Source organism: Cupressus sempervirens, chromosome 3 (assembly GCF_028749045.1).
Source record: "Cupressus sempervirens isolate cs-2001-9-10 chromosome 3, ASM2874904v1, whole genome shotgun sequence".
NCBI classification, from domain to species: domain Eukaryota; kingdom Viridiplantae; phylum Streptophyta; class Pinopsida; order Cupressales; family Cupressaceae; genus Cupressus; species Cupressus sempervirens.
This window is the reverse complement of record NC_143120.1, coordinates 701699466-701712918: the sequence shown is the minus strand read 5'-3', so window position 1 is coordinate 701712918 and position 13453 is coordinate 701699466. Positions and strand designations below refer to the sequence as shown.

At 30.2% G+C, this 13453-nt stretch overlaps 1 protein-coding gene across 2 annotated transcripts; it reads left to right on the top strand.

Annotated features, from left to right (window-relative positions):
• Positions 1–1327: 1327 nt before the first annotated feature.
• On the top strand, positions 1328–7909 carry LOC149568688 (ribonuclease 3-like protein 3). Of its 2 annotated transcripts, none has more exons than XM_089817602.1 (3): positions 1328–1879; positions 1972–2121; positions 7731–7909. In XM_089817602.1, the coding sequence occupies exons 1-3, from the start codon at positions 1433–1435 to the stop codon at positions 7743–7745; spliced, it is 612 nt and encodes a 203-aa protein (XP_089673728.1). In that variant the 5' UTR covers positions 1328–1432; the 3' UTR covers positions 7746–7909. The 2 variants fall into 2 exon arrangements, with proteins under 2 accessions (XP_089673728.1, XP_089673727.1); XM_089817601.1 differs by lacking the exon at positions 7731–7909 and adding an exon at positions 2597–2946.
• The last annotated feature ends 5544 nt before the right edge of the window (positions 7910–13453 follow it).

The following is a 13453-nucleotide window of genomic DNA, read 5'->3' as shown; positions in this document are numbered from 1 at the left end:
AAATTCTATAAGGCAGGGATCTTCTTGTTAGGCCCCCCACTCCATCCTCATTAATTTTTGCAAGGATAAACTAATGTTCTTTTCGACATTTTCTAAGGTTTGATTTTTAAAATAAATTACAACATAATAATTTGGTTTTATGATTGGTCATTCTGTAATTTTTTTTGGAAATTAATTAAAAGTTGTATTGACTACCTATGAAAAAGGAGGATGACAAAGCTATTGCTCATGCCAATTTTTTCCCTTATAACAAAAAGAACAGTTAAAAATTGGCAAATGTCAATTGCCTACATTCATGTGACCCTTTTGAAGAATTTTTTAATCATATAAAGATATCTACATGAGCTATGTCCAAACGTGACATTCTAAAGATTTGTAATATATTATTTTGGCTTGAGAAGCAAGTTTCCCAAACGCCACAAATCACATGATATATTTAAATCATTTAGTTTTTTTATAAATATTTATATTACTTTAATATCTTTAAAATATTTTTAGATATTATATGAACAATATGAAATATAGAAATCTCATATTTTATTATATAAATGAAAACTAATTAATAATTTTTTTAACACATTAAGAAAATATAACTGAAAAGAATTTATAATTTTATGTGTCTTAATCAAATAGCAGATTTCTTCTTAGAAAGATATTTAAAAATATAATTAAAAGAAATTTACCATTTCGTATGTTAGTTAAAGAAGGTTTTCTTGTTATGTCTACCAAGATTAAGGCTGGGGTCCCATGGGCACCCACTTGCTTAAAAATAGAGCGGGTGTCGCTGAGCTTTTTTTTAGGAAATCAAGATGATTTCAATTTGGAGAGAAAATGAAGGGTAGGTTGTTGCAAAGTGGCAGAATTCTTCTCTAAATAGTAGGGGCTATTCAGCGCCCACTCCTCCCACCCCCCACCCCCTTTGCATCCGGTCAACTAAAAAGTAGGGGCTCCTAGTTAATAGGAAAAGATTCCAAATTAAGCTTTAGCCCCCACAAAATATTATCATGGGACCTCCAGCTCCTTAAATATAGAGCCCAAGCCCCCCAGGTGACCCCAAGGTAAGAGTTACGAACTAAAATTATAAAATAACTTTAAAGACTATTAAGAATGATTTTTACTTATAAATACTATAATATTTATATTATATTACTAATAATATATTTTGTTTTTGTTTTTCTCGTTTTCGTTTTTATTTCATCTTTGCTTCAGATTTTGCGGACAAGAGCTGAAATAGAGAAGTCATTAGGCGGGTTGTTTATTATGTGATAAGACATAAAAATATTTATTATCCAGAAACTTGCAGTTCAAGGCAAAGTTAAAACCGTGTATATCACATCAGTTTCATAGTAGGGAAAATAAGAAACCCTAAAAACTTGCTGATAGATGAGAAAACAATCCTCATAAAAGATTAATCCCTAATCGTTTCCATAGAATGGTTGAACAGCTCGATAATAAGCGGATGAAAGAACATGTTTTTGCAGAGGATGAATTTTTCAATGAGAGATTGAGTGAGTTGGAAGAGATTTTGAAATACAAATTCAAGAGAAGAAATCTAATGGAAGAAGCCCTAACCCATCATTCTGTCAATCTGAAATATTGTAAGCAGATGGAATTATTGGGTTTGAAGGGATCTGAATATTTGGAATATCTGAATTCCAGAGGTTTAATGAGATCATATGAACGCTTGGAGTTTGTGGGAGATGCAGTTCTAGGTCATTTGATTGCCGTTCATTTGTACACAACTTATCCAGACATGAAACCAGGTATTTTGACCCGCTTGCGTTCTCAAAATGTTAGCAATGAAACTCTAGCTCGTGTTGCAGTCAAACATGGATTTTTTAAGTATCTTAGGCTTGAATGCCCAGATCTACAAGATATGGTAAGATTTTTATCCTGAAACATATATTATGTTTAAAATTGTTACATTGTCTTTGCAACTGAGAAATAATGTAAATTATTAATGATTTTTAGATTGAGAAGTTCATTCAAGTTGTGAAAAAAGAACCAAAACCAAATTGCTTAGACCATTCAAAGGCTCCCAAAGTTCTTGCTGATGTGGTGGAATCCATTGTTGGTGCTGTGTTTGTGGATAGTGGGAATTCTACAGACAAAGCTTGGGAGGTACTTCATCAATAACTCTTAATAGCTTGTGTTTTATTATGGTTCTTATTAGGAGGTGAAAATAAGTTTTAAAAGGATTTAAGGAGTCTCTTATAAATTGAATTTGAGTTATTTCTATAGATTGTCAAGAAAAGCAATAGATTTTTGGATTAAACTGTGTGTAGATTTTTTCTATCAATACATAAACTCTTATAATGATGGAATCATTAAAGAACAAAATAAAAAACTTTCAAAGTACTGCAGGATCTATTACAATTATGAAATCATAAGAGAGCAAGGAGGGAATTTTTTTTGAAGTACTGCATGACCAATGAGGAAAAAAACGAATAATTTCTGAAAAATCTGGTTTGTAAAATCAAAATCTGACTGACACAAATCTGAACGCCTGTACAATTGCAGACAAACAGCCACAAATGTCTTTTGCTTTTCTATCCTATTAATAGAATACTAACATATTTAAATATATCTATGATAGATATTTGCACCATTGCTACAACCCTTGATTGGTCCAGAGCAGCTTGAAATGCACCCAGTTGCAGAGCTTCAAGAACTCTGTCAAAAAGAGAAAAAAAATATTGAATACAAAATGTCCAGACTTGATAGCCTTTTGGTATCGTTTGATGTAATTATTGATGGAAAGAAGATGGGAAATGCTAAACATAAAAGAAAAGACTTGGCAAAAAGAGCAGCTGCAAGGAATGCCTTTGTAAATTTAAAAATTCAATAGATCAATAAAAAAAATCATATGTAGATCTATTGAAATTCAGAAAAATAGAATATTTTTTATAATTTGAAATGAGATAATGAAATGGGTAAATTCATGTCTATGTTCTCTTAGTCATGTTTACCCTGTGACATAATTTTGTTTATAGCGAAGTTTCTTCATCTATCTTGGCTAATATAGAAAGTTTGAGAAGGTATATTATATTAAGGAGGTTGGTTTTTTCTAATATTATTTTTTAGTTTTAAAATTAAAAACCAGCTTAACATATGGTTTTTTAATTGTTTAGTAAGAATTTAAGAATAAAAATTAAAATATTTACAAGATTTAAAGTTCTATTTAAATATGAAATGGTGGAATAGATTTCATCAAGATCTAGTATTATTGAATATCTTTTTATATTTAACTTCGTAGTTAATTATGAATATACATTAAGTTTACATGAAATCTGTATGTTTTTTATATTTGAAAAAATTTGTTTCACGTTTCTTTATAATCAAATTGCATAATATGAAGTACTGCTTCTAGTAATCTTGAACCTGTATTAGTAATCAGGATGACAGAATGACATGAAAATAAATATATTTAAACATAATAGATATTTGAAACTATCAATATTGTCCTTATGCTTAAGTTTTCACATAGAAATATTGTATATTTTCACATTTTCGTAAAATTAAATTATACTAATATTATTTGATATAATTCTAATTATACCAACAAGATTCTTATATCTAGAATACTTCTCATTAATTCTTCCCCACTAATAGAACATCTATACATTTCTTATATAAAGGAGCAAAGAAAGGTTAGCTCAGAGACTCAGAAAATTGATGGCAATGAAAAAGGAAACAATAAGAAGATCAGAAGGGTTATATAGAGGTCTTAAGAGGCATATATAATTTGATAGTTTCCTAAATGATTCGGCTGCTGCAAGGCCTTACATGGATTACCTAATAATTCTGAGATCTTATTTATTCGCTTGCGCAGATATTTCAACAGTCCATGCTTAGGATTTAGAAAAGATGTGTTCGAATTACATCTGGATTATACCGACTGAAGGAAAAAATAAGGAAATTAAAATACAACAGTGTTACTAAAAAACAGTCCTTACTCTTTCTCCATCTTACAAATAGTTTTATTTGTACAAGCTTCTCATTTTCACTTTGAAGTAAAAGATTCCTTAAGTCAAACTGGAACTCCCAGGTAGATCCATTGAAGTTTAAGAATTACTTTCTTCGGAAAAACTTGACATTCTTCTTGCATTTGAATTACATAAGAATTTAGCTCTGTGAACTGAGAATCATTGTAGACTGTAGGTGAGCTTAATTAATATGATGTGGCTTATTTAGATGGTTGGAAAAGGGATAGGCTAATTTCAATTTTAAAAAATTACTAAAGACAAAACAAAATTAATTTTTTTTTCTTTAGATTCAGAAAATGTAGTGATTTTTTTTTAAAATTGGTCAATTGTACAGTTTTGATGGACAGCCGCGTCTGAGGGACAGGCTAATCTCCATCAAAAATGCACTAAAGACAAAAACAAAGTCAAACCTTTTTTTTCTTCCAAATTCACAAAAACGTAATGATTAATACTTTTTTTCCAAAAAAAATTTAAACATAAATTCAGCTCATTTCAAGTTCTATTGGCCATCCCAATAAATGATATGATTATATACTTGGAATTCAATCGTGCTGAAATTAACTTTCATGATTAACTGATTCATTGAACATCAAGTTGGACTGAGTCTTGTGTGTGGAGACCTTAATATTTCATTGCCTCGATCTCTTTTTAATGGAGATAAATTAGATCTCTTATATATATATATATATATATATCTGAAACTTCTCAGGGATTAAAAAGGCGAACTTAATAGAATGTCTAGATATCTCTTCGCTTAAATTATCTTCATAATCAAGGAATATATCTTTGTAACAGATATTTACCTTTGTTAAATTTATGCATACCAGTGACAGATCGGAATAATACCATCAGATCATCTAAATTAAACATTAAACAGGCTTTCTTTATTGCCATTTACTTTCAAGCCTCTGTCTTGAGAGTAAAACCTACTAATAAGATTAATTACAGTTGGTACACTTTATGTTTACAAAATCAAACCGAAGTTTGCACCATTTAGAGCTGATAATCAAAATTAGTAAACCTAGTCTACATTTAGATTTAATTGGGCGGAGACGAAACAGATAATGATCAGTTACAAGAATCTATACACGAGTGAGGCATAGAGATGATTTGTCCTGATTGCTCTACATTGACATCATTCTTTGCTTTAACGAACTTTCCAAATCAAAGGGTTGTACCAGGATCTCGTGACTCACTGGATTAGCATGTGTAAGTTTGAGTATTGATCTTTGCCAAGCAAGATCCTAATAGAAAAATAGAAAATAGAGATTAAATATGAAGCTTATTTATTATTGAATAATAGATGTATATTTATACAATAGACCTACCAACATTCATAAACGACTTCTAATTAGATTGACAACAAACTGCTTCATGATTGACAATGCACAAATACATTTACAACTAGTTATAAACTTAAAACTCTACCCAATTTATGTTGCCAACAACTTAAATAAGGTTCACCACATGTGCAACAATCGTTTATTTACTATTGTTGGAACATTAACTCCAATACCCCTGCTTAATGTAACTACTAATGAGAATATTATATAGTAATGACACTTTGAAAATAGGTCATAGAGGAGTAAGGCTTCCTCAAGTTACTCTCAACTGTTGGTACAATCATGCACCTATCGTCCAGTTTTGAAACACTATTGAACACACCATCTCCACATGAAATGTCTCATAACCCTCATAAAGGTTTGATGCCAAGCTTCCAGATTTTCAGATGTCCCTAAACTATTGGACACCAATCTGTGTCTCATTAACCCTTCTCCAATCCATTATCACCCCAGACTATTGAGCATCTAGAATCTACTACATCCTTTCCTATTTTTAGAGCATAGACTTCTTCAAAATAAAAGAAACTCTTCATTTTTAATGATGTCATCATTGCCATCAAACTCTGGTGGTTATTCACCAAGCCTCATCTCCTTGATTGCTTCTTCTCTAATACACACAATTTAATAGGAAGGTGACTCTAATACCATATTAGAAAAATAGAACAACAATTAACAAATAGAGAGATTAAACATGAATCTTTCTTACCATTGAATAATGGATGCATATTTATACAATAGCTTGACCCACTAGCATTAATAAATGACCACTAACTAGATTGACAATAAACTATAGACACATAAATTTGACAACTAATTGGAACTTATGGGCACCTAAGTTAAACACATCTACAACTAGTTATTGATTCAAACAAGAACTCTATGAATCACCTAAACTGAACTTGTGTTTCCAACAACTCAAATAAGGTTTTCCACATCCTTCAACAAACCCTAGGAGAATATTTACTATGAGTATACACGTATCCCTTGATTATAACCCTACCAATCTGTTTAGGTTCAGAGAAGTCCTAGATTATACTCATTTTCAATTAATCTAGTTAGTTTGTATAAATAAAATATCTGTTTGCACCTTTATTGGCTAAAGCATCTACTTCTTTGTCGTGGTAAATATGATTAATACTTATTTCTTCAAATATATCTAATATACTTAAATAACTTTCAAGTTTGAAATGTACTTTCTAATTAGGGGGTTAGTGCAAGAAGTTGGGTCTCACATTTGATTAAAAGTAAAAGCTTTTTTTTTTTTTTGGAATTTCTTGTAAATTGATGTCACTACTTGTTAATATGTAATTTATTTGTATATTCCTATGACAAAATTTTATTTGGATATGGAGCTTTAAGAACCACTTTTTCAAAATATTTGTTTCAGGACAATACTATACTCATGTACAAAAACTATACTTTGATACAAATAAATAATTTTTTGTGAATCCTTTTAAAAGAAGTTACCTCACATGTCAAATATTGATGATAAAAAAATTCTTAATTTTTCTTAAATAATTATTTAAATTCTTAATTTTTCTTAAATAATTAATTAAATTCTTAATTTTTCTTAAATAATTATTTTTAATTTTTTATTGAATAATTTTTTTATTCATTTCTAATTGGCAATTAAAATATTTTTTAAAAGCACTCATCTACAGACACCATAATTTGATCAACATTTCACTTTTATCAAAAATAAATTAAATTCAAAAAAATTGTATGTAGATTGATGATATGTAAATTAATTTTTAAAAACTAAAAATTAAAAAATTATTTAATTTTTAGTGAACCTCACTTTTTTACATTTAGATACCACCTTTGATTAAAAAATATGCAAAATAAGTAAATAAAATCATAAGAGTGTGAAATTTACATTTTTGGAATCAAGATAGTGAGAACTCTAGATAATAGATTTTCATTTCATCAAAGAAAAATGATTAAGAAGAGTCTCTAAAAATTACAAAATATCCAATTTTTTTTGTTCAATGCCTTAGCCAAATATTGAGAGGCTGAGGCATAAGCTTGGTCCCACCAAGCCTGTACCATGCCTTTCCTCAAGCCTATCATGACTCAATTTTTGACATGCTTTTTATACGGACTTAATTGTGTGGTTGACCTTTTGACTAAGACTATGTACGACTCGACTTGAGTCGAATACTTTATAGACTTTGATTAGAATTTTATCATATATGTTATTAAATGGTAATGTTAAATTATTTTGTGATTTTGATAAGTCATTATATGTTAAGCTTATGAGATATCGACATGACAGTTAAAATTGTGATTTCATGTATATGTTTATATCTGATGATAAATGTTGAATGTTTAAAAATTTGTATTTAAGATGTTATTTATTTTTAATGACGATGATGTTACTGACTCAATGGATGATGTCAAGTTTGTGAGTGTGTAGGTATTGAAGGTGGAAGGGTGGTTGAGGTAGAGGAGTTTAGCTCATTGGCAGGGTTGGCCCAGAATTTTTATGGTGTAGCTGCACACACACACTTAAATTTTAAATAAATTTAAATCATTTTCTTTGAATTTTAAATTTATCTAGATGAGTTAAACATTGAAGTATTTATGAGTAGCATAAATGATTAAAAGATTTAGTTATTACTTCTTTTGAAAAAAAATTAATAAATTATGTAGATTGTCTATTTATTTTAAAAAAAAAAAAATATACTTTTAATTTTTTTTTTAAAAGAAATTATAAGCTCTAAGTGATAAATAGTTGCTTTCAATTGGGAAAACTTTAAATGATAACTAATAGTTTTCAAAATTTAGGCGATAGAGAAGGAAGTGATCATGAGTCAGTTTAAAACTATTTTGAATAGAACTCTTAGATTTATTTTTTAAAAATATCATTAGCCAAGTGGAAAATTTTTCCTGGTGATTATTTTGTTAGTTGCAAATTTTATGCATCATCTCCTGGCATGAAGAGCAGACTAAACTTTTATACAAGAGAACAAGCGGATTTAGGGGGTCGAACTGGAAGAAATGGAGAGGGGAACGATTTTATTAGGGAGCAAAAGTTGATTTCTTTTGAAGGGGGAGAAAAACATTTTTGGGAGAAGGGAAGAAAAAGGAGATTTAATTTCTGATAAAAACCGCAGGAAGAGGGGAGAAAGGCAACGGTTTTAGTAAAAGAGGAGGCTCACATTTTTTTTGAAGGAGGAGGGAGTAGAAGCTGGGAATAGGGGAAAAAAGATAAGGTAGTAGGAGGGCAGCGATTTCAGGGAGTGAAATCGGTACTAGAGGAGCAACTGGAGAGAGTTTGTGCTTCCCAAAAACATCCAGGTTCCTTACTGTTTATTTCCTTAAATGTGTATTGATATTAGTTTCAAAAAAACCTTTTTCTAAGAACCAAATTTCTTACTGTCAAAAGTTTTAGTTTTTATTATTACTATTATATTACAGGCATATAGTTGATATTGTGACTTTAATCCTCCGTTACTTGACTGTCTTTAGTAATAATGCAACGTATTGAGAAAATGTTTCCATTTATTCTTTGGCTGTTCTGAAAAGAACAAGTTTTCACTATTAAAAATATGATCTAAGAATGGAAATCCGCTACTCCTTGAAAATGAAGAAAACATAGTACATGATTCTGTAGCTAAACTAAAACATCTTGCATCTACTTTCAGCAACTGTGATATCACTGGTATCATATGGCTATTTTTTTAATTTATTAATCAGACTATTACACATTTCATGTTACGGGAGGGATTTCATCTTGCTCAATATTTGATTCCTTTATATTAAGTTGTCATTCTTTACCTGGTGATGAGTGTATGTTGAATAGATGCTCTATGGACTTAAGACTTAAAATAGACTGTAGGAAATTACCAAGTCACCGATTTGACTCTAATTTTTATCCCTACGGCTATATATATATATATATATAAAATTTATTTCTGTTATCAATTACATGATAGGGTATTATAGTTGAACTTAACTAGGCTTGGTAATGTTCCACTCGGAAAAAAAAACCAATAGCAAATATATAAGTATCAGCAAACATAAATCGAATAATGAACCCCCTTGAGCCAGAAAAGATATGATAATAGCCATCTATAAGTAAAGGTTTCATAGAAAACTCAAAGCCGGCTCTCATTTTGGCATTGCATTTTGGCATTGTAATTCCAACTCAAGCCTCAGATTTGTCACAGCCATATGGGAATGCTTAATTACTCTTTTGGAATTTTTTTTAACGGCATGTAGTTCATAGTGCAATTATCAAAATTGTTTGTTTAGATATTTGAAATGACGTTGATTTTTTTTATAGATTTAAGCTTTAAATTTTCCTTTGAAATTGAGTAGCCATTTAAGACATAAGTTTCCATAAGGATTTGAAGGAAGCATAAGAAATTGGTCAATAGTTATATCTTTTATAATTTTTTTCTATCACATGCTGAAATATTGCAGCACATGTTTGTGTAGAGATGATAATTATGCATTTTTATTTATTTTAATAAGATATAATTAAGTTATTCATTTGATCTATTTGTACTTCATGAAGAAGTAAATTTTATTGTGGAAGGGTGCTGAATGTGGAATCAAGAGGAGGGTAATTAAAGAAAATTTGAATTGTATTTTCCATAGAAATTACCTACCAGTCTTTTACATTAAACTAGTTCATGATGCTTGCCCAAGCTCGATAAAACTTTTGTGCATGTGTTTGAGATGCATTGGTTATTATTACTTTGTTTTCCCTCTTCCACATCCTTGTGTATGTTCTACTAGACATATGTGTAAGTAGATTAGGCACATAGGCTGCACTAGATCCTTCCGGTCTAATTGTGCAGAGTTGCTAACCTTCTCGTGCTAGGGTTGGGTAGTTCTCCTTAACTGGAGAACCTCGGGGAGCTAACCACTCCATGGTTGGGCGGTTAAAGTGCTTGAACCACTCTTTCGTCTCAAGATAGCGGATGGACATTGTTCTGATGGCTCGGAGATGAGATTTCATGTAGATGGACACTAAGGTTCGATGACATGTTATTTTTATATGATTTATAATTATATATGCTTTATATTATATGATGTACTGAAGATACATTCATGTTGACGTGCAGGTCGACATAGTTTTGGCAAAAGATGTTATGTTCATATGAGTCATTTCTAGCATTTACACTTTGTTTTGTATATTGTATCGATATGTGATCGATTTTCTGTGTTAGCAAGTGTATTTAGAGAAGATGATTATATTTAATGATTGCGTTTCTAGTCATTCTCGACTATTTGTCGATATGTATAGATTTTCCATCTGAGAAAATGGATATTGAATTATATATTTATGTGAATAAATCAACGTTTGACTTTTCTTTTTCATGTTTTTTTCGCATCTTGGGATTGTTCTCATATCTAGCAATTGTTGTTGGAGTTCAGTCTTTACAAAGCCAAAACCTATGGCTAAGTTGTGATCCCTATGCATGATCTCAAAATTGAGCACCTAGTTTGTAAATTCAAAAATTCGGCATTCGATTTGCAAATTCAAAATTGGGCACCCAATTTGGATTTTTCAATTGAGAATGAATCAAGTGGTTGATCATTTCAAAAATTGGGCACCTAATTTGTAAATCGAGCACTCAAATCAAAGATAGTCATTGGGGCCCAAAAATTGGTCAACATGAGAAAAACCAATCATTGGAGTCATTCTAAATGATAGTCTTGAGATGCAATAGCAAAATTTTTTCATATTACTCTATGTTCTTGTCATATTCTTCATTATACAAACTCATTCATTTGAATTCATATTTGGTGCAAACATTGGATGAAAACAATGAAGAAAGTACAACTTGATAGTTTTAATAGATGAGATGATTGCAACAAACAAATAAAAGGAAGCATAAAATCAATAAGAGAGAAGACAAAGAATTAGAGAGTTGAGAAATGTTAAAATATCATTTCACAAGAGAAGAACATTGAGGATACCATAATAGATGAAGAGGTTGAAGAAGAGAATGCAATATAAAAAGATTCAGGTGCACATTCTAATCAAACATTCAATATAGGTGCATTTCCACAATGCCAAGTTCTTTCTCATGATAAAATTGGTGCTTTTTTACAAGTAGGTTACAGATTAAATGATTTATATTTTATTCATGAAAATATAGTGACAAATGATCATGCACAAAAAACTCCAATCAAAATTCAAACCACAAATATAATACAAAGAAAAAATGAAAATAACATTCAAAGTCCAATTATCATTGAAAATAAAGCTACAATTAAAAAAAACAATATGAATTGTAGACATGGAAACACCAACTAATGAAGAAACATGTTTAAATGATAGTGAAGTGGATGAACATTTTCATTTTTCTAATAATGTGCTAGATAATATTTGTGGATTGGTTTTGTTACTTTCTTAGGATCAATTGCAGATGTAATTGCATTGCCATTTTGGTATATGATTTTCAAATGCATCAATCTCCTCTTATATATATATTGCAAATGTCTATCCATTATAATTAATAAAATAATAAATTATATAATATCTCATATATTAAATATATATAATTAATATACATATATTACATCTCACACTTATATATGTAATATATATGTATATTTATACTATAGTCTTATAGCTTTAATTTATTGAAGTTACCAAACATCAACACTCCCTCTTAAATAGGGAGGATAAACAAAAATATGAGCAACATATTACCTCAATATAAAATGGAAACTCATTTTGTAAATGTCAACTCATTTGACATTTGATAGTCAACTCATTTGACTTTGAATATCAACTCATTTGATATTTGAATGCCAATTCTTTTAACATTCATGAATGTCAACTCATTTGGCATTGACTAGGTGCTAAAATGTTCATAATGTATGTGCACTCACATTCTCATAATGCATACCATATAAACATCCACCATGAAAAGTATAATCTATCATGATCTACATAGATATCGTAAGATATCCATAATAATAGAAAATTAAGTTATTGTAAGGCCATCACATTTCAATAATGTTTTTCAAATATAAGTGACATCATTTGGAAGTTATCACTTCCTCATGATGTACACAGGGGGTATCCCCATTAAATTCATATAGTCACACATAAGTGCTTTTGAACTCCCTCTAAAAATCATTCAAGGACTACTATGTTCATAAATCACAATCCACCTAATTACTATAATTTATTGATCACTGGAGAATCCATCTTAACATGGTTTACTCCCTCTTAATCAATATGATTGGGATCCTCTATCTACTCCCTCTCTTTCATGGTTGCCTCTAATGAAATGGCAGGCTCCATCTGAATCTCAATCTTCCTCATTTTCTTGCAATAACATTCTCATAGGAAAATATCAAGGCACATCATTCTTATATTACATATAGAAAAAAAATAAAAGAAATTGACTGCAATAATACTCAAGGATAATAAATAGTTATCTATACACCAACATCCATGATTGACCTCAACATTGTTGGTGTGGTAGTAAGACTAAATTTATTTCACCCTTATACTTAAGATATTAGAGTGATCTCAAAAAAACAAAAAAACTATGAGTTACTTCTCAAATAAACGATACTTGTGTATTTAGAAAAAATTACAATATCCCACTAGTCCTATTACTGGTCAATGAAAAGAATGACCTTTTGCATATTGTGTTGATCATTTTCATGTATTTGACCGGGGGATAATTTGACCTATGGTCTATTATTATCACTAACCCGTGGTGGACAGTCATGCATCTTAAATGGGTACCTTCGTTGACTCTTGTCATACAAGGTTGTCTTTTGTAAGATTAACTCTGACATTACTATGCCATATGAGTAGTTTTCATGCTTATGGTGACTATGGCCATGGTACTTTCTTGAGAACATGGAGTCTGCCCACCAATTATGTACAATTGCATTCTACTATTGTATATAAGCACACTATTTGTGCTCTTAGTCTTCTTGCTAAGTCCTTCCCCTGGGCCTAATAACCCATTAAGGCAAGATTGTTGGGAATTTTCCTTTTCACCAATTATATTGAAATGGTTAAGGCCATGATCTTGTGCAGAGAAAAGAAACACACGTAGCCTATAGGAGCCTTCACCTCCATCAAGCCTCATATTCTTCCATTATATTCTCAAGATCCTCATTAGTGAACACAGAAAC